Source organism: Heterocephalus glaber, unplaced genomic scaffold, assembly GCF_053883595.1.
Source record: "Heterocephalus glaber isolate CG9 unplaced genomic scaffold, H.glaber_assembly_v1.0 deba00001472, whole genome shotgun sequence".
NCBI lineage: Eukaryota > Metazoa > Chordata > Mammalia > Rodentia > Bathyergidae > Heterocephalus > Heterocephalus glaber.
Window position 1 is genome coordinate 86,327,559 of NW_028258315.1, and position 18,583 is coordinate 86,346,141.

Below are 18,583 nucleotides of genomic sequence, written 5' to 3' on the forward strand. Positions count from 1 at the left end.
AGTCCAGGAGCTCAAGCCTGCCTGGGCAACAAACGTAGCAAGAGCTCATCTTAAAAAAATAAATAAATAGGGCTGGGGATTTAGCTCAGTGGTGCCTACACCTGCCTTGCAAGCACAAGGTCCTGAGTTCGATCCCTGGTATCAATCAGTCAATAATTAGTGAATCTATATATAGATCATAGACTGTAAGATATAATCTATAACCTATAGATTATATGTCTCATAGAGTGATACTGTATGGCTTCAGTGGCTTTTATTCTTAAGTCCTAGCATTCTTTATATAATAGGGGTTTTCTTTTCTTTGCAAAGTTTTGATAAGTAAACTGCCTTAGGCATGTGAGGTAAGACTCACTGTGAAATACTCATTTTAAAATAACTTATTTGGGAATATTATTGCAAAAGATAATATTCCTTTGTTACCTGGATTTTTCACAACCATTATCGGTTACTTGTCTTTCAAGATGACTTTGACAAGATAATATAGTTTGCCAAAACCTTGGGGAGATGGTGAAGGAGAGAAAAAATATAAACATATTTGTTTGGGATTAGACACAACTTTAGTGATTTGAATGACTGGGTAAAATACTTTGAGTCTTTTTTCCTCTATAAAATGAGAATATGGCAGAGTTACTGTGAGCATTAAATAAGAATGTGTAACACCTAGCACAGTGTGTTAAAAATAACTATTATGAAAAAAATAACTATTATGTTTATTACTGAAAGTATCGTTGATAGAAGAAAAAACATATATTGAAGGGGGACCATGGTGTTTTCTTTGTAGTTTTTCTGTTGGTAAATATTGCCATCATTGGGTGAACAAAGAAGGGGGCCAACTACAAAGTGGTTGGAGTTGTTTTGTTTTTTACATTGCTCACAATTGAACCCAGGACCTCACACATGCTAGGCAAGCACTACTGAGCTACACCCCCAGCCCCAGAATGGCTGGTTGTGACACTTATTTGTAGTTTGGGAAAATTATTCTATAAGGAAAATAGATACTTTGTGTTACCTTGTACACTTTGACATGTGGATAACTCAAGGTCGAGGACTAAACAATTGTTTTGTTTAGCTTGTTCACACGTTTTTAAGGCTTCATTTTTACCAGATAGGAAGACAGGATTTATTCAGTAAATATTCAGAATGATTCTAGGATTTCTATTTAATCAAATTTTTCTTTTCTTTAAAAATATGAGTCAGTGATTAAGTTCAACAACATAGAATTGTTAGAAAAAAATCTTAAATTTCTTCTGTTTAAGCTTCACATTTTAGAGAATAACATGTGTGGCACAGTCCCTTCAAAAAAAGATCTTAGCAAAAATAAGACCTTAAATTAAGTTCATGATTTTTAGTCTCACAAAACAATTCTCTTTCCTCTAAGTCTCTTTTATGAGTTTACCACAGATACATTCTTACTGTAGCTGTCATGATAGGGTTAAACATTTGCTATAGCATACTAAAGCAGTTAAGCTGTTTGGAATTGTTTACTTGCTAAAACCAGTGTTAGTCAGCAGAGGCAGTACACCAGATTTCCTTGTGGCTTTTAGTGGAAAATGTTAAAAGCACACTCATTTTTCAGTTACAGAATTTTTCAGTTTGATTTGGATTAGTCACAGAACTGGCATAAACCTTCTAATTGTGAAGGCTGTCCAAATGCACTATTTTTTTCTTCTGGTAGAGGAAGTTACATCCTGAGCAGTAGCTCAGCTCTCTGGTAAGTGTAACGTGTGAGCATTACTAGGCATTTCATCCTTCGGGTCTGCGGTCTTTGCTGTTCAGACTATTGCTCAGTCGGAATGCTTCTGTGGGGCTGATCCAGAGGTTCTATCGATATTTTTTAAGGACCTACTCCTTGGGAGATGTTTGTTGCTGGCATTTTTCAAGATTGAGGAACAGAAAAGCATCTGAAATCGTCTGAAAAGGATAACTAGCAGTTTTTACTGTGGAAGGAAACTACTGACACAGAGGCAGATGATTGAATAAAGTAGTTGGCTCAAAGAAGATGTACAGTCTGCTGTTCTTTCCCCTGAACGAAGCCTATTTAGTGGAAGCTGTATTCGGGTGGAGATCAGAAGAAACACTGGAATGATAAACTACTGGGATTTTTCCCCTTCTTTTTAATATGAAAACCCTGAAGCAGTAATTTGAGCTGAAATGCCTTCTAATTCCCTTGCAGCCTGCTTGTTCTATTAGGATTCTCCACGGTCACCATTTCTGCCTGGTGCTTGTGTCCTTTGCTGGAGCAGCCACAGACAGCAGCTGCCTGATGGAGAAAGAATGAAAGCTCTGCCTTGCTAATGCTATGGATGGGAATAAAGCTGTCTGTGTTTCTTCTGTTATATGGGAAATCTGGATTAATCAAGCTGTATTCCTGTACCAAGAGTCCTATTGTCTTTTGTGGTCTGACTCATCACGTGTAAATGTACTGCAGTTTTGCTATTAATGCAGAGTGGTTTTTATTTTTATTTTTTTCTTTCTTTCCCAAACACAGAATTGTCAACCTCTGAGCTTCATTTTCAGATTTGTGTAGAGCTCTAGATGTTTTATTCCTCCCTGGATTATATTCCCATTAAATCAGTGAAGCTGAAGGAATGAAGACAATTTAGAAGTGGAAACAGAATAGTGACATTTTATTTTTTGTTTTCAGTTGTAAGCAAGCCAGCCTACTAGTAACTATATGACCTTGCAGACAAGAGCGGGTGTAGCTGTGGTCATCTCTGCAACAGCAGTTGTTTCTCATTTCATTCTCTGTAGTGTGGTGTTGTTTCACCAAAAATACTGATTGTTTTGTACAAGTAAATTTCAAAGAGAGAGCGATACAACTATTTTGGTAGGTAGGGAAAAATATTTCTAAATGAGCTTGTATTGACTCAGTTTTAATTACTGACATGCTGATGTTTAAGCTTTGTTAAGTGTTCCAGTAACCTGACAGAAAAATACTAGAATTTTGTTATTTTTATGAAGTTGGAAGTTATATATCATGATTTTAAACTTCAGTTTCTCTGATAGTACTTATTAACTTCATAAAATCAGCTGCACTGCTCAGAGAATGTTTCTAAGTGTTGTACAGAAGAAGAGGAAAAACTACTTGTACTCTTCCAACTGTGACTTTTATCGCATAGCTTGGAATTTAATGTTTTAAAAGAACGAATGAGTCGAGTGTGTATTGTTGTTTTGGAGGAGGTAGAAGATGAATCTCCTGCATTCATTTCTAAATTGCCACAGGAAAATCAATCCCTACTTTCTCCACCTTCTGGAAGTGTATTGGTAAGATATGAGAGTTTATGTTTTCTATGTTCTACTAAACTGGTAGTATAAATTTTATTTTTTAGGAACAAACATGAGTTAGTTTACACCAGTTTCATTTAAAAATCCAGATTATAGCACCATATGCCAGTGTGATGCAATATCATATGTGTATAAAGTGAACACATTTCTGATTTTTACTTTTTTTCAAATGCTTCCTTAACATTTCGGACTTTACTATCTCTTTACCTCTTAAAAAGATTTTTTAATGAATTAAGAAATACTATGGCAACCATGTTTCTGTTTTCATTTTGTGGTTTTAGAACTGATAATGACTAGAATCAGGAACTCTGCATATTTTAGGAAAGGTTGACCATTACCAGCAACACTGAACACAGCTTCTTCAATAAAGAATTTCATGTATTTACCTGCAAGACTTAAATGTGAAAAAGACTCAAACTTCAACCCTAACCTTATTTTTTAATGCTGTTGTTAGCTGTCTCCTTATTTGAGTGGTATAATATGATACCTTTGAAAGACTGTGATGTTGATTAGGATATTATATTTAGATATGCATGTGTTTGTCTTTTTATGTTATTCGGGTATACAGTGTTTTTGATCTTTTAATGGTTATTTCATCAACTTTCTTGAGATTTATATGTTTAAACATACAGTGCTAGCCCATGTATGTTATTTTCTTGCCCCAAACAGGCCTTTACAAAAGGGTCCTTCTTTTATGGGCCTCAGCATGGGCTAGGAGTTGTTTGACAAGTTCTGTTCCACAAGTGAATACTGAGCTATCAGACTTATATTTGGAAGTCTTTATCGCATAAATGAGAGGTTTCCACTTAAAATCAGATTGTCTTCATATACTAAATTTTAGTTGACTGAATTGATACATATTTTTTTTTATCTCAGCCCCCCCTTTCCCCTAAAGATGAATCCACTACTTTTTTTTAATACTATTTAGCTTCATGAAACTTGGGATTTATGTCAAAAAGTAATTATTGCTGCAAGGAAGAAAAAAATTTTAGACATAAAAGTTATATGGAAGTATTTTTAGAATTATTCATGGTTGTGTGGCTAATATTTTTATTATTCTCTCATATTTTAGCCATCACTGGTGCAAGCTATATTTAACGGAGATCCTGATGAAGTTCGAGCACTAATATTTAAGAAAGAAGATGTTAACTTTCAGGTAAAAGAGTTAAATCACTGATACCTGCCTTTAAACCTGCCTTTAACAAATTCTTTCCTAGAATTGTGATTTTTGTTGAAAAGACATAATTCTATAACACTTGTTTTAAATGAAGGGAGAAGGTTTTTGAGGCAAAAAAGGAAGTACTGAAAGTATATTCACGATAAGAACTAAAAGTACAAAAGTACTAGAAGCCACTGAGGGTCTTTTTTTCTCCCAGCTTTTTACTTTGAAAGTTTTCGTACACAGAAATATTGAAAACTATTTTCAACACACACGTACCCTTCACTTATTTTCAGCATGGGCAACATTTTACCACATGTACTTTTATATTTACAAAAATTTATGTATTCTGTCTCTCTGCTCTCTGAACTCCATTTGAAAGTAAATTGCAGAAATCATGATACTTCTGTGTGCATTTCAGATGAGGGTTCTTTTTTGTGAACTTGAAATAAGACATTCCATTGAGTTTTTTATATATCTAACTTGATTATGAGGTGAAATATGCTTTCTGTAAGTAATCATTGTGAGCGTTTTACAAAAATTTACAATTAATTTTTGCCCGATTCGAGTTTATATTTAGACGTAGAAACAAGCACATAACTTAGGATTTGTTTATTTTAAATAGAATGCTTGTCACTACCTAAGAAGGATATTCTGGCAAGTCTACTTTTCTTAGAACAGAAAATAGATATAGGGGTACAGATAATATGAAAAGGAGGAAAACAGGCTTTCTATTGTCTTAACTCTTGGGGGGTTGTTGTTTTGTACTAACAAATACTCATCTTACTGACAAATCTCATCTTAATTTTGGTGAGAAAGTTTGAGCCATAATCTCATTTACCATGGCTAATTTCTTATTCATTATATAAAATTTATTATACCCAACCTTGCTTTTCTGCTAGATTTAATCAAAACATCTTAAACTTAAAATTTTCATCTTTTTTTTCCCCCCATTAACTTTATTTGGTACATTTTAGGTATACAATACAGTTACATTCATCATTGGGATCTTATACCATTGCATGAGTCTCTTGGTTCTTATTTTTTTTTCCCCTTCCCTTGCCCTCCCTTCACCCCCTCCACCCTTCCCTATTTGCAAAGACCTTGTTTCCATTTTTTTCCTCTTCTCATATTTTTTCCTTTCCCTTTTTTCCCTTCCCCTACCCCTCCCACTTCCCCTGCTCTTTTAGACCTTTTCTTCCTGTTACACAATATCAGTTATACATTTTTTTAAATTACAATATTAAGATCTAGGAGACATTACCACAGATTTTACAGAATTTAAAAGGATATAGAAAGCATATTACAAAAATCTTTTTTGAAATAAATTTGACAACTTCTAAGAAGTAACTTAGAAGACAAATTAATGAAACTAACTCTGGAGGAAATATAAAATTCGAATAGCAGCTATTAAAGAAAGTATATTCCTAGCTGGAAAACCTACCTATATGACAACAGCAGGCTCATAAACATTTTAACTGATAAATTATATCAAACAATTAAAGCAGAAAAAAGAAGGAACACTTCTCCCCTCATTTTAGGAACTCAACATTGTGCTAATCCTAAAATTAGATAAAGATAATAGAAGAAAAAAGTATGAACATAGATAGAAATTTGTTTAACAAAACAAACTCTTAGAAGTCAGATCTGGCAGTATGTAGAAAGTGGTTTTGTTATAGGGCTGGCAGTGTTGGTTCAGCATTGGAAGATCCACCCCCAAAAGTAATCATTTTAACAGAGGAAAGGAGAAAGCCAATTTTCATCTTATTTTGAACATCAGTTGATTCACTTTCTTGAGGGTGGCTCTTGACATTTGTCTTCAGTGATAACATAGGTTAAGTATTTGAAACTCAGCTTTCTCAAGTTTGTTTGTTTGTTTTTTTCTTGGGACCTTGAACTTGCAAGGCAGGGGGTGGAACCACTGAGCTAAATCCCTGGCCCTTGTTGTTGTTTTTTATGCATTTTAGGATAGTTACAGTTCAAATTGTTTCTTTACTATTAAGTAGTGGTTGTATAATTTTAGATTAGTTTGAATGAGTCCGTAGTTTTGAATTTTGTAGACTTGTAAACAGTGTCTTTCTTTGTTTTTTTTGGTACTGGGGATCAAACTCGGGACCTTGCACTTGCAAGGCAGGCACCAGAACCACTGAGCTAAATCTCCCGACCCAACAGTGTCTTTCTTAATAACATAACTAATTAATTTTTAACAAAATTATAATTTAAAAGTTATACATGCATTATTTGTTATCTTTCCTTTTATTGTAGGAGGTAGAGAATATGATTTCACTACAAATCTTGAGTTTTAAATTAAGAGCTTTTTTTTTTTTAAACTTGGTATCAGGGATTGAACTCAGAACCTTGTCCTTGCACGGCAGGCACAGTCCCACTGAGCTAAGTCCCCAGCTAAATTAGGAGCTTTTGACTAATGTCTGTGGATGCTTATTACTTGTGTAATAATTTGTGTAATAATTTAATCTAGAGCAAGGTGGTTAGTGGGTTAATTAAGACAGCAGTGTCAGAGCTCTGAGAGATCTCTGTAAGATTATTTCTCTCTTCTTGAACTCAGGACAAATAAACAGAGAGTAAAGGGCCATTATCATTTCCTTGGAGGTTTTTTGTTAATTATTTTTAAGCCAAGGAAAAATATCTTTTCAGAATCCCCAGAAAACTTTCCCCTAAAGTTTCTTTGGTTGCAGGCCCACTCTCAACTAAACCATCTGCAGGTAGATTAGGATTAGTTTAATCCTGGTTCTTTGTCTGCTTCATTCCCTGGGGCAGGACTAGGGGTTCATCTTCAATGAATATATTGCCATATCTGGAGTAAATTGAAATTTTCATAAGAAGAAAGGGAAATTATTTGGGAAAGTAGTTGTTTAGATCAGTAATTTAACAAAAGTAGATTATTAGTGCCTAAAAGCGGTTGACTGGCAGACTTCTAGAGATACAAAAGAAGCATATCAAAAAGGGGAAATAATAGCAAAAATTTTTGTGATGTTTATGATACAAAGAATATTTGGAATATAAATTGAATCTTTTGCCATATTAACTGTACAACTTGAGCAAATTCATTTAACTTCTTCAGGGCTCCTTTTACTTTTGTTGTAAATATGTGGGGTCAGTCACATTAATAATCTTCACAATTTTCCCCACCCTAAATGTAGAAAGTTCTAAGAATTCTTAATGACCTTGAATGACTTTTGCTTTTACCTGTAAGTTTTTGGTTTATATGGCCAAGATAATTAGCAAATGTCCTTCTTTGGGATTTACTAGAACATAGTGCCATGTGGAACCCAAATAATTTAATCTGAAATATTATTGCTACTTTATTTTGTAGGAAAGGTCTGGCCTTATAAAACAAATTATTTTCTACAGGAGTTGTTTTACCCAGAGTGATAGAAATTAGTATTAATTGTAGAATTTTACTTCCAAAACAGACATATTCATGAACCTTTTTAGCTCATCCAACAGTCTTGTAAAGTTAGTAGGATAACATTTCCATTCCATAAATAAATGACAAAACTAAGACAAAAATTAAGTATTTGCAAGATCAATAGGTATAGCAGAGCAGTAATTTAAATCTAATTGGACTTGACTGTAACTAGGGAAATATTGTTGAGAGAAATATTTCTTCTTTTGCCAGCTCATACTATAAAGCAGGGATATTCAAATACAGATTTTTTTTCCAACACAAAAGTTACATATATATCCCAGCTATGACACAAATGTGATACCGAATATAATTAAATTTTAGCATTGCAAACAAGTGAATACACGGCCTCCTCTAGTGCCATATTTTTGAATGAACAGACATCTCATTCAGTGTGGGATTACATTAGGGGTAACTGAAATCCAGCCAAAACTATTTTTACTGTTTAAACAAGGAAGGGCTTAGCTTATGACTGACCCTTTTTTAAATCCAAAGAATGAATATAAGAGCTACACGGGTTTTGGCTATAACTTGCTGTTTTTGAAAATGCTTTGTATATTTCGTTTATTGGCTCCCGAATGTCAATTATTCTAAATGTTTTAGGATTCATTTTGCCAAAGTAACCTTTCAAATTATTTATCATCTTTTAAGTTTTATGGTATCTTTGAAATGATGTTGATTTTACTTTATCAGATGAAGTGCTCAGTAAATATGTGTGTGTGTGTCCAGCAGATCATTATTACTGTAATAACAATATTAGCAGTTAAAGTAGTAAACTCTAAATTTTCACAGGTTCCCTGAATACCACTCACCCCTGTACTATATGGGGTATTCCCTAGGCTTTTCTGAAATTAGTACAAAGTTCTCTAACTTTCAGTAAATAGTTCCTGAAACCAAATGTCATTTCTGCTGGCTGTCAATACCAAGTTGTTGATGTTTCTGACCTTAAAAACTTGCACTTATTACTTGAGGTTATGTGGACTTTCTCCTAAAACCAAGAGTGTGGTTTAGGATGGTCTTCTCCTGTAACTATGTACAGGAGAAATTAGAGCCCCAACTTTTCATTCTTACTTCACATATATCCACCTAGTTCCCAACTTGCTTATATATAACATGGAGTGGAAGGCAAGCGTGGGAGAATTGACTCAGCTTCCACACAGTGGAGAATACAGTAGTCTCCTCTTGGCTAGAAATGACGCCTTCTAAGTAGACATTGCTTCTAGACTCCGGCTTCATTTAAATTTTCACTGATGTTCAAGTTTCCCCAAGATCCAACAAAGAGTGTATGTCCTCTATCATTGTGGCTAAATGGCTTACTTGGTTTGTTTTTGTAATCCATTCATACGTTATCAATTTACCAGGTAGACTGCATGTCCTTTATATTGTGCATTTAATTTTAGTACACACAAATACATGAATTGGTGATGATAATTGTTATTATTTTGGGTCCAAAATGTCCCACAGAAGGCTTGTGTTTTCATAGGTGGGGTTTTTGGGAGATAATTATATCATGGATGGTTTTAACTTCATCAGTGGATTAATCCATTGATTAGTTCATAGCTGAATATGTTTTAGAATGCAGGACCTGGATGGAGGAATTAGGTCACTGGGGGCATGCCTTTGAAGGGTATACTTTGTCCCCAACCCCTTCCCCTTTCTCTGGCTCTTTCCCTGTGTTTCTGCTTTGCTTGCTACCCATCCCTCACCTCTTAGCCGTATGGCAACCACCCGGGCAAGTGTTCCTGGCACAGCTTGTAGTACACAGCATGGCTCTGTGGGCAAAAAGGACACTATCTTCCAAATATCTAGGATCTTCCAAATATCCTGAGGTGAGCAGCTTTTCTCCACCATGACCTTCCACTGTGATGTTTTTGCCTTGGAGCCAGGATGCCATGGACTGAAAACATGAGCCACAGTAGACCTTTTCTCCTTTAAGTTGTGTATGTCAGTTATTTTGCCTCAGCAGTGAAAAGCTAATACAGTGAAGAAGAAGAAAAAAAGCTAATACAGTGATTGACCACTTTTTTTTGGTAGTGAGATTTTACATTTATCAAAGGTAGAAAAAGAAATAGGCTCTGCAGAGTGAGTTTGGGCCATGCAAAAGCAGGAAAAAGTACATTCTACAGGGTGAGAGTGGACCACTGCTCAAGAGAGAACACAGTGGCCTGTTCACTTTTAAGACAGTTGTTTTCAGGTCTTTTTGTAGTACATCTGCCATCATCAGGTTTTCCTAAGGATAGTTGTTTTTTCTTCTTCTTTCCCACCTCCTCATCTTTGTTCCCCTTGTCCTCCTCCTCCTCTACCTCATCGTCTTCTTCTGCCTTCCTCTTTTTTTCTATTTTGTTTTGTTTTTGAGACAGGATAATTCTTGATCCTTCCACCTCATCGTCCTAAGCAGGAGGGATTATGGACATACTCTACTGCCTCAGCTGTGGGATAGTTTGTTTTGTTCCTTTAAATGGACCATACTTGCCTTGTGATTTTTTTTTTTAATTGTAAACTAGACATTGGAATTTAACCATGTGTTAATTCTAGAAATCAGATTGTAGTCCTTCCACAGGATTTACTGTTCTCTTCCCTCCACCCCTCCCTCCTTCCCTTGTAAGCTGTCATTATGCTCAGGATCAGATGTAAATGGAAGGTCTTCACGGGTCTTTTCCTGAGCATGCGTCTTTCCCTGATATGTGTGATCATTTCTTATTTTCTCTGTATTTGTGACTTTTGAATGTGTTAGCCTTTAATATCTGACTACTGTTTAAAAAAGGAAAATGAAGGGAAAAAGAAAAGGATGCTGGGCCTTTATATCCTCCAAAAGTCACTTGAGGTTGTAGGGAGGCCTTGTATCAGTGAGGGGAGAAAACAACAATAGCTGTCAACATTTATCTGCTCCTTTGTGAGCATAAGAATCCAAGCACAGAACCCAGATATTTGGAAGTAGGGTCCTTTTGCCCACAAAGGCATGCTGTGTGTAAGCTGTTCCAGAATACCTGCCCAGCTAGATGGCATGGGGCTAAGGGAAAAGGGGTGGGTAGTTGCTATTATACTAAGGGCTGAAATTAACCATTGTGTACCATGACCAAAATAAATCACAATTTACCCAGCTAAGCCTTCCCACTGAAGGTTTCAAGTCTTCAATGGACTACAGAGTTCCAAAATAGTTACATCACAGAGATTCTGCCAGTGTTTTCTCTAGTTGGGGAAACAGATTCCTGGTGCTTTCTATTTTACCATCTTCCCAGAATCCTTTCCATCCATGCACGTTTAAAACAAAATCTGTGTCAGGGCCAGGGATGTAGCTCAGTGGTTCTACCGCCTGTCTCACAAGAACAAGGTCCTGAGTTTGATCCCCCAGTACCCCCCAAAAAATCTGTGCCTTTCTATTTAAAATGAATTCCTTATAGACAGCATGAAGTCAGATTTTTTTTTTTATCTAGTCTGACAGTCTTTGTCTTTTAACTGGTATTTTTAAACTATTGGCAATCAAAGTGGTTATCCATAAAGATGGATTAGTATTATGGTGTTGCCACCATTTTGTGTTTGGTGCCATTATTCTTTGATCTAATTTGTTTTTCTCTCTTTTTCTGCCTTTCATATTTTCTAACTAAGCATTTTATGTAATTCTACTTTCTCAGGATACAAGTTATACCTTTTTAAAAAACTTTTTTAGAGGTTGCCCTATACTTTGCAATATACATTTGCTGTACAAATAATCAAAGTGTACTTTCAAATAGCACTATACCACTTCACAAGTAATGCAGGTACTTAATAAACAAAATAATCCTAAATCTTCACTTGTATAGTTGTCACTCATTTGCTCATGTATGAGCATACATTAATACACGCACTTGCACACAGTAGCAGTTATTTTGTTGCTATTGAGATTAAAATTATTTTAGCTCAATTAAGAATGCTTTGTTTTATCTTCTCTTATTCCTCTGTTCTGACTATGTCGTTTTCCTTCTCATTAGTCTAAAAAATTAATGTATTTGGCAAGGCAGATCAGCTAGATCAACTTTTCTTTTTTTTTTTCCCCAAGACAGGGTCTCTCTATGTAGCCCAGGCTAGCCTCAAACTGGCAGAGATCCTCCTGCCTCAGCCACCTGAGGGCTGGGACCATAGGCATGTGCCACCATGCCTGGCTCACAAATTTCTTTACTTTTTATTTTTCTGAGAAAGTCTTTAATTCTCCTTTACCTTTGCAGACAGTTTTTCAGGGTATTATCTAAGTTTGGGGGTTTTTTCCCTGTATGTACCTTAAATATTTAAATCTGGTTTGTTCTTGCTTGCATGGCTTTCAAGAAGTCAGAAGTTACTGCTGTCTTTGTTCCTATACTGGTAATAGTTTTTTCCTCTCATTTCTTTCAGGGTTTTAAAATTTTATCTTTATTTTTTTGCAATTTAAATATGATGTGCCAAGGTCTATCTTTTGGGATGTTCTTCTTCCTTGATGTTTTCCTGAATGTATGGTTTGCTGTCTTATATTCACTTAGGAAAATATACAGTTGCTATTGATTTAACTCTTTCTTCTGCTTTTTTCATTCAGGATAATTGTTTTGATTCAGCTATTGTGACATGTATCAATAGTTCATTCCTTTTTTTTGCTGAGTAGCATTCCTTTGTAATGACATACACAGTTTGTTTATCCACTCCCCTTGGTAAACAATTGTTTCTTTTTGATCTAGTACAAATAAAACTACTGAGCATTTATGTGTAAGTCTTTGTATGACCACATGCTTTAATTTCTTTGGGCTAAATATCTCATGGTAGAATGATTGGGCCATATGGTAAGCGTATGTTTGATTTTTAAGACACTGTCCAACTCTTGCACAACTGGCTGTCCCATTTTACATTCTAAAAAGCAGAATGTAACAGTTTACCAAGTGTGGTGGCACACACCTGTAATCCCAGCACTTGGGAGGTTGAGGCAGGATTGCTGCAAGTTCGAGGCCAGCCTAGGCTACATAGTGAGTTCAAAACCAGCCTGAACTACACACCGAGACCCTGTCTTAAAAAAAAGAAGAATAATTAGTTTTGCCACATCTTCACCCATATTTGGTATAGTTGATCTGTTTACATCTTAAACATTTTAATAGTAGTATCTCAATTGTGATGTTAATGTGCATTTCTGTAATGAGTGATATTAAACATCTTTTCATGATCTTACTGTCAATCTGTATCTCTTCAGTGAAATGTCTTTGTGTTTTTGCCCGTTTTTTGTTTTGTTTTGATACTCTTTTTTTTCAGATTTTTGTTTTTCTTAGTATGTTTGCAGTCCATGTTTGCATTCCTTGTGTAAAGTTAATACATGTACATAAAACATCTTAGTTCCTTTTTTCATCTTGCTTTCTTCCCTTCACCCTCCATCCATCTCTTAACCCCCTCCCCTTTGAGGAAGATCTAACTCCCTACATCTTATTTTTATTTTGCTCTTTATTTACATTTTCAGTTTCTCGTATAAAGAAAACTGTAGTATTTAAGCTTGTGTGTCCGATTTATTTCACTTAACATTATGGTCTCAAGGTGCATCCATTTTCCTACAGATGGCTCAAGTATATCCTTCTGTATGACAGAGTAGTACTCCACTGTGTGTATAAATACCACATTTTTGTTATCCGTTCATCTGTCACAGGCCACTTCCAAGATTTATCTATTACACATTGTGCTGCTGTAATTATGCATGTATCACTGTAACATGAGGTCTTTAACCCTTTCAGGAAGATACCTAGAAGGGAAATAGCTGTGTCAAATAGAATTTCTGTTGCTAGTTTTTGAGGAATCTGCGTACCGATTTCCCTAGTGGGTGTATGAGTTTACTTTTCCCACCGACAGTGTAGAAGCACCTCCCCACTAGCCTGCCAGCTTTTTCTGGTGTCGATTTCTTCATGATGCCTGTTCTTTTGGGGTAAGATGAAACCTCAGTGTTGTTTAATTTGCATTTCTCTGATGGCTAGAGATGTTGAACATTTTCATGTATTTATTGGCCATTTGTACTTTTTTTCCTAAGAATTGTCTGTTTACTTCCGTTGCCAGTTAATGGATTGGGTCTTTTATTTGGGGGAGTCTAATGTTTTAGTCCTCTATCTTAGGAATAGCTGGCAAAATTTTTCCCCCATTCTATAGGTTGTCTTTTCACTCTATTGGTGTATTATTTTCTTACTTTTAAGTTTTCAGGGTTCTTAATATGTTCTAGTTATGAGGCCTCCATCCTTCACTCTGAGTTGTATCCCAGACCTTTTTATTTTTTATTTTGAAGCAAGATGTCACTAAGGTGCCCAGTTAAGACTCAAACTTGTGGTCTCCCTGCCTCAGCCTTCTAGAGTCCTGGGATTATAGGCCTGTGCCACCTCACCCTGCTTAGTTTATTTTTTTTTTAATTTACTTATTTACTTTATTCATTCGTTCGTTCATTTTGGTTTTTTGACCAAAATAAATATCTTACTGTGTGTGTGTGTGTGTGTGTGTGTGTGTGTGTGTGTATTTCAGCTGGCTCTGAACCCCAGGCTGACCTTGAACTTGTGGAGATCCTCCTGCCTCAGCCTTCCAAGTCCTGGGATTATGAGCATGTGCTACCATGCCCAACTCAATTTTGTTCTTTTACTTATCTTTATTTTGGAGTTATATCTAAAAAAATCTCTATACTGGAGTCACATAGGGTTTTTCATATCTTCTAAAAGCTTTATAAAGTTGTATGTTCAAATGTGTTTTGATTTAATATTTGTGTATGATACAAGCTATACATCAAAGTCGACTTTTTAAGCATATGATGATTTTATAACTGTTTGCTATAATACCATTTATTGAAAAGACTTTCCTTCACTGAATTGTCTTTGCATCTGTATCAAATTTCTAGTGATCGAATGGGACAAGAAAGGAGAAATCAAGATATATTATGTATAGGTACAAATTCCCAGTGATGGATGTGATCATTATGTATATCAAAAGTATACCAATAAAATTTTTAGAAAAACAAATTTCTAGTGTTCATATGTTCTGTTGGTGTATTTATGTATCTTGATGCCATATTTGATACTGAAGCTTTGTAATTGATCTTGAAATTACCGAAATCATTCTTCTTTTCCAAAGTTATTTTGGCTATTCTAGGTTCTTTACATTTCCATATGAAGTTTAGAATCAGTTTGGCCATTTCTTAGAAAGGAAAGAAAAACCTGGGATCTTTCTAAATGTACAGATCAATTTGGCAAGAATTACTGTAACATCTTCAGATTTTTTTTTTTTTTTTTTGCTACCAAGGATCAAACTCGGGACCTTGCACTTGTGAGGCAGGTGGCGGAACCACTGAGCTAAATCCCTGGCCCTGTAATATCTTATAATTGTCTTTTGACCTGTGAAAAAGTTTATCTGTCCATTAATTAAAATTATTTGAAATTTCTCTCAAGAATATTTTATAATTTCATTGTGCATGAGTTTTGTTGATTTATTCATAGTATGTACTCTTTGATCCTAATGTAAATGTTATTTAATTTTAAAATAATCTAATTATTGTTTACTACTGAAGTAAGCTTTTCATGAGTACTGTACATAGTTGGAATAGGACACTGTATTCCCTGTATCTTTGGATTTCATTGGAGGCTACATCACTCCCAAGTGAGCAAGGATGTATTTGTAGATATGTGTGTATTGGAAAAAAAATCTTACATATTCTAGTAATTTGTGGTCCTTTGAGAGACCAGCATGTGTAAATTTGAAATATAATGACATTAAAATTTCATAGGTGGGAATTAGGGGAAAAAAATTGTAAAAGAGGCAGTGCAGTAATAAGGAAAAAAAAAAAGGTTGAGAATCATCGTTTTAATTATTTTGATGGTTCATTCACTAGCCTCAGGAAGTATTCTTCCGCACATGTACTCAGCTGAGTACTCAGTAAATATTGCCAGTTTTGGGGATTCTCTTCTTGTACAACTCTCTTTGCTCTTTTACTCTGAGAATTCTAACCCCTCTGTTCTTTCTGGACTGTCTTCTGTACTCAAAGAATTAGAAACAGCTTCACACCATTATGAAATTTGATTGAAGTAGCTGAGATTCCATTGAATGTTTTCAGACTTAGACCTTAATGTTTGTGATAAGCCAATTTTCTATCATAGTCCAACAGTAATTTTGGAGTAGAAATTCTATATATTAGTTTACCAAGCAAGTATATTGCATATGGTAAGTAAAATTGTCCAAGTGTGGGCATTACCTCTACTTCCTCTTATTCTTTAAAAAATTAATGTTTTAATTGACAAATAATTGTATATATTTATGGTGTTCTGTGATAGTTTGATAATTACACACATTGTGACATGATTCATTCACACTAATTAACTTGATTAATTGATAATATCCGTCACCTTTCATCACTGTTTGTGGTAGGACCTTTGACATTTACATTCTTAGCTCTTTTGAAATACAGCTAAAGACTGACTGTATTCTTACTAACCATAATCATCCTCAAAAGTCTCAAAAACTTATTCTTCCTTTCTAATTGAAATACAGGTAAAGACTGACTATTCTTACTAACCATAATCATCCTCAAAAGTCTCAAAAACTTATTCTTCCTTTCTAATTGAAACTTTGTACCATATAACCAATAATTTCCTATCTCTTCACTCCCCAGCCCAGCTTCTTGTGACCCCTTTTTTACAAATCCCACATGTAAGTGACATCATTCAGGATCTTCTATCCCTGGTTTATTTCATTAAACATCATGTCCTCCAGGATCATCCATGTTACAAATAACAAGATTTTCTTTCAGTTGGTTGAACAGCATTTGATTTTTGTGGTAGCTTTTCATTATTGTAAAAAATATCTGAGATAAATCAACTTAGAAATAGGAAGTGTTTACTTTGGCTCAGAGTGATGCTTTTGGCAAGTCTGTCTAGTGGTATACCTCCGTTAGCCACCAAGATCCTCACACTGGTTGCTGTGATTCCACCTTCTATGCTATTGCCTTACTCAGGATATCAGTTGTGCTTATATTTTCCCCAATTCCTTTGTCTCATCTTCAACTTCTTCATTCTTTTAGCTTCAACTTAGAGCAGAATTTTTAAATGGTCTATATAATCTCTGGGACTATAAATATGATAGAATATCGTCCCTGTGATTAGTTTATGTCATTTTACACAGCCAGGTTTACAAAAGCAAGATTCATGTAGGTAGGCTTACCCTAATCCCATGAACACTTCAAATTTGGACCCAGCATCAGATACAAGAGAAATGAGAGATGAGAGGGATTGATATGAGAGATACTTTATATTGCTTGTCTTTGAAGATGGAGGGAGCCACGTGGTAAGGACTGTTGGCTGTCTGTAGAGTGGAAGGTAACCTGGCTGACAACCAAGTGGGAAAATAGAGGGAGGCCTTAGTCTTAGAACCACGAAGAACTAAATATTGCCTGAATGAGCCTGGAAGCAGATTCTTCCTTAGTCTTCCAGGTCAGAACACAGCTCATCGACATCTTGATCTCAATTTTGGGAGACTCTTAAGAAAAGGAGCCAGGCACACTGTTTCTGAACATCTGCCCTATAGAACTGTGAACTTTTTTTTTTTAATCACTGTTGCAGATAATTTGCCAAGTTTCATATAATTTGTTAGGAAGCAATAGAAAACCATCTTAAATATGTCTTTAAAGGGCCGGAGATTTAGCTCAGTGGTTTTGCCGTCTCCTGCGCAAGCACAAGGACCCAAGTTCAATCCCCGGTACTAAAAAAAAAAATATGTATATATATATATATATATATGTCTTTAAAACTGACTTAAGTATCTCCTTCTGGAATACCTTTCCTGGTCTCCACTAGTATTATACCAGCCTGATAGATTGCACTTTGAACTTTTCTTTCATACTTATATGGTGTTATTTTCATTACATTTGATCCCTGGAGATAGAGACCTTGTTTGAATTGTTTTTTATATTTATACTCAGTATATGGTAAATAGAAGTATATTAGTCAGTTTTTTTTGTTACTTGAAGAAAGCACCTGTGACAGACTAACTTTATGAAGAAAAGAGGTTTATTAGCTGAGTTCTGAGTGCTGAAAGTCCAAACAGCAGTGAGTAGACTCTAGTGAGGGACATGCCCTTGGCATTGTCACCCCATGGCAGATGGTAATGACCGAAGCATGTGTGAGAAAGAGTTTATGTCTGCAACCAAAGAGAAACTGGAGCCCCATAATCCTCACCTAGGGATGCTCCATTGACCAAAGAACCTCACGCTAAGCCCACACCTTAAAAGTCCCATCATTTCTCACATTACCACTCCAAGAGACCACGCCTTCAACACAGGAACCTTTAGGTGACAATTTTTATCTAAACAGTGGCAAACAGCCATTTGAAAGTCTTAGAAATGAATGAAGAAAAATAATAGCCCCTCGGGCTGAGGATTTAGCTCAGTGGTTCAGGCTCCTGCCTCGTAAGTACAAGGTCCCGAGTTCGATATCTGGTACCAAAAAATAAAATAAAAATAATAGCCCCTAACTTTAACAAGTTTATAATATAAAGGTATTTGGCTATTTTGTCTGTATTTTTCTTTAAAGATGCTAGGTAGGGGTGTGGGTGTGCAGTTCTGTTGTTTTGCTTTGATATTTTTCTTTCGATAGGTAGGCATGAATGTATCAGCTATTTAGACTGGTTTCTGTGTTATCACTCTTTTGTCAGCATGATCTGAAAAGTGAACCCCATGTTATCAAAAATGTCAGTTCCCCAAGTGCAGTTAAGCT

At 35.4% G+C, this 18,583-nt stretch overlaps 1 protein-coding gene across 16 annotated transcripts in view; it reads left to right on the forward strand.

Moving 5' to 3' along the window:
- Nucleotides 1–18,583, forward strand: part of Ankrd28 (ankyrin repeat domain 28) — a 189,438-nt gene that overhangs the window by 73,430 nt on the left and 97,425 nt on the right. For 11 of the 16 annotated variants that reach the window (XM_013065343.3, XM_087182253.1, XM_021243958.2 and 8 more), the window contains one exon: nt 4,358–4,441. The exons of 1 other annotated variant lie outside the window; for it this stretch is intronic. In XM_013065343.3, coding sequence (XP_012920797.2) covers nt 4,358–4,441 — 84 coding nt within the window. Of the gene's footprint in view, nt 1–1,253; nt 3,265–4,357; nt 4,442–18,583 lie in introns of those variants that run through there. 4 more of the 16 variants (XM_021243961.2, XM_004864245.4, XM_087182261.1 and 1 more) reach the window with 3 other exon arrangements.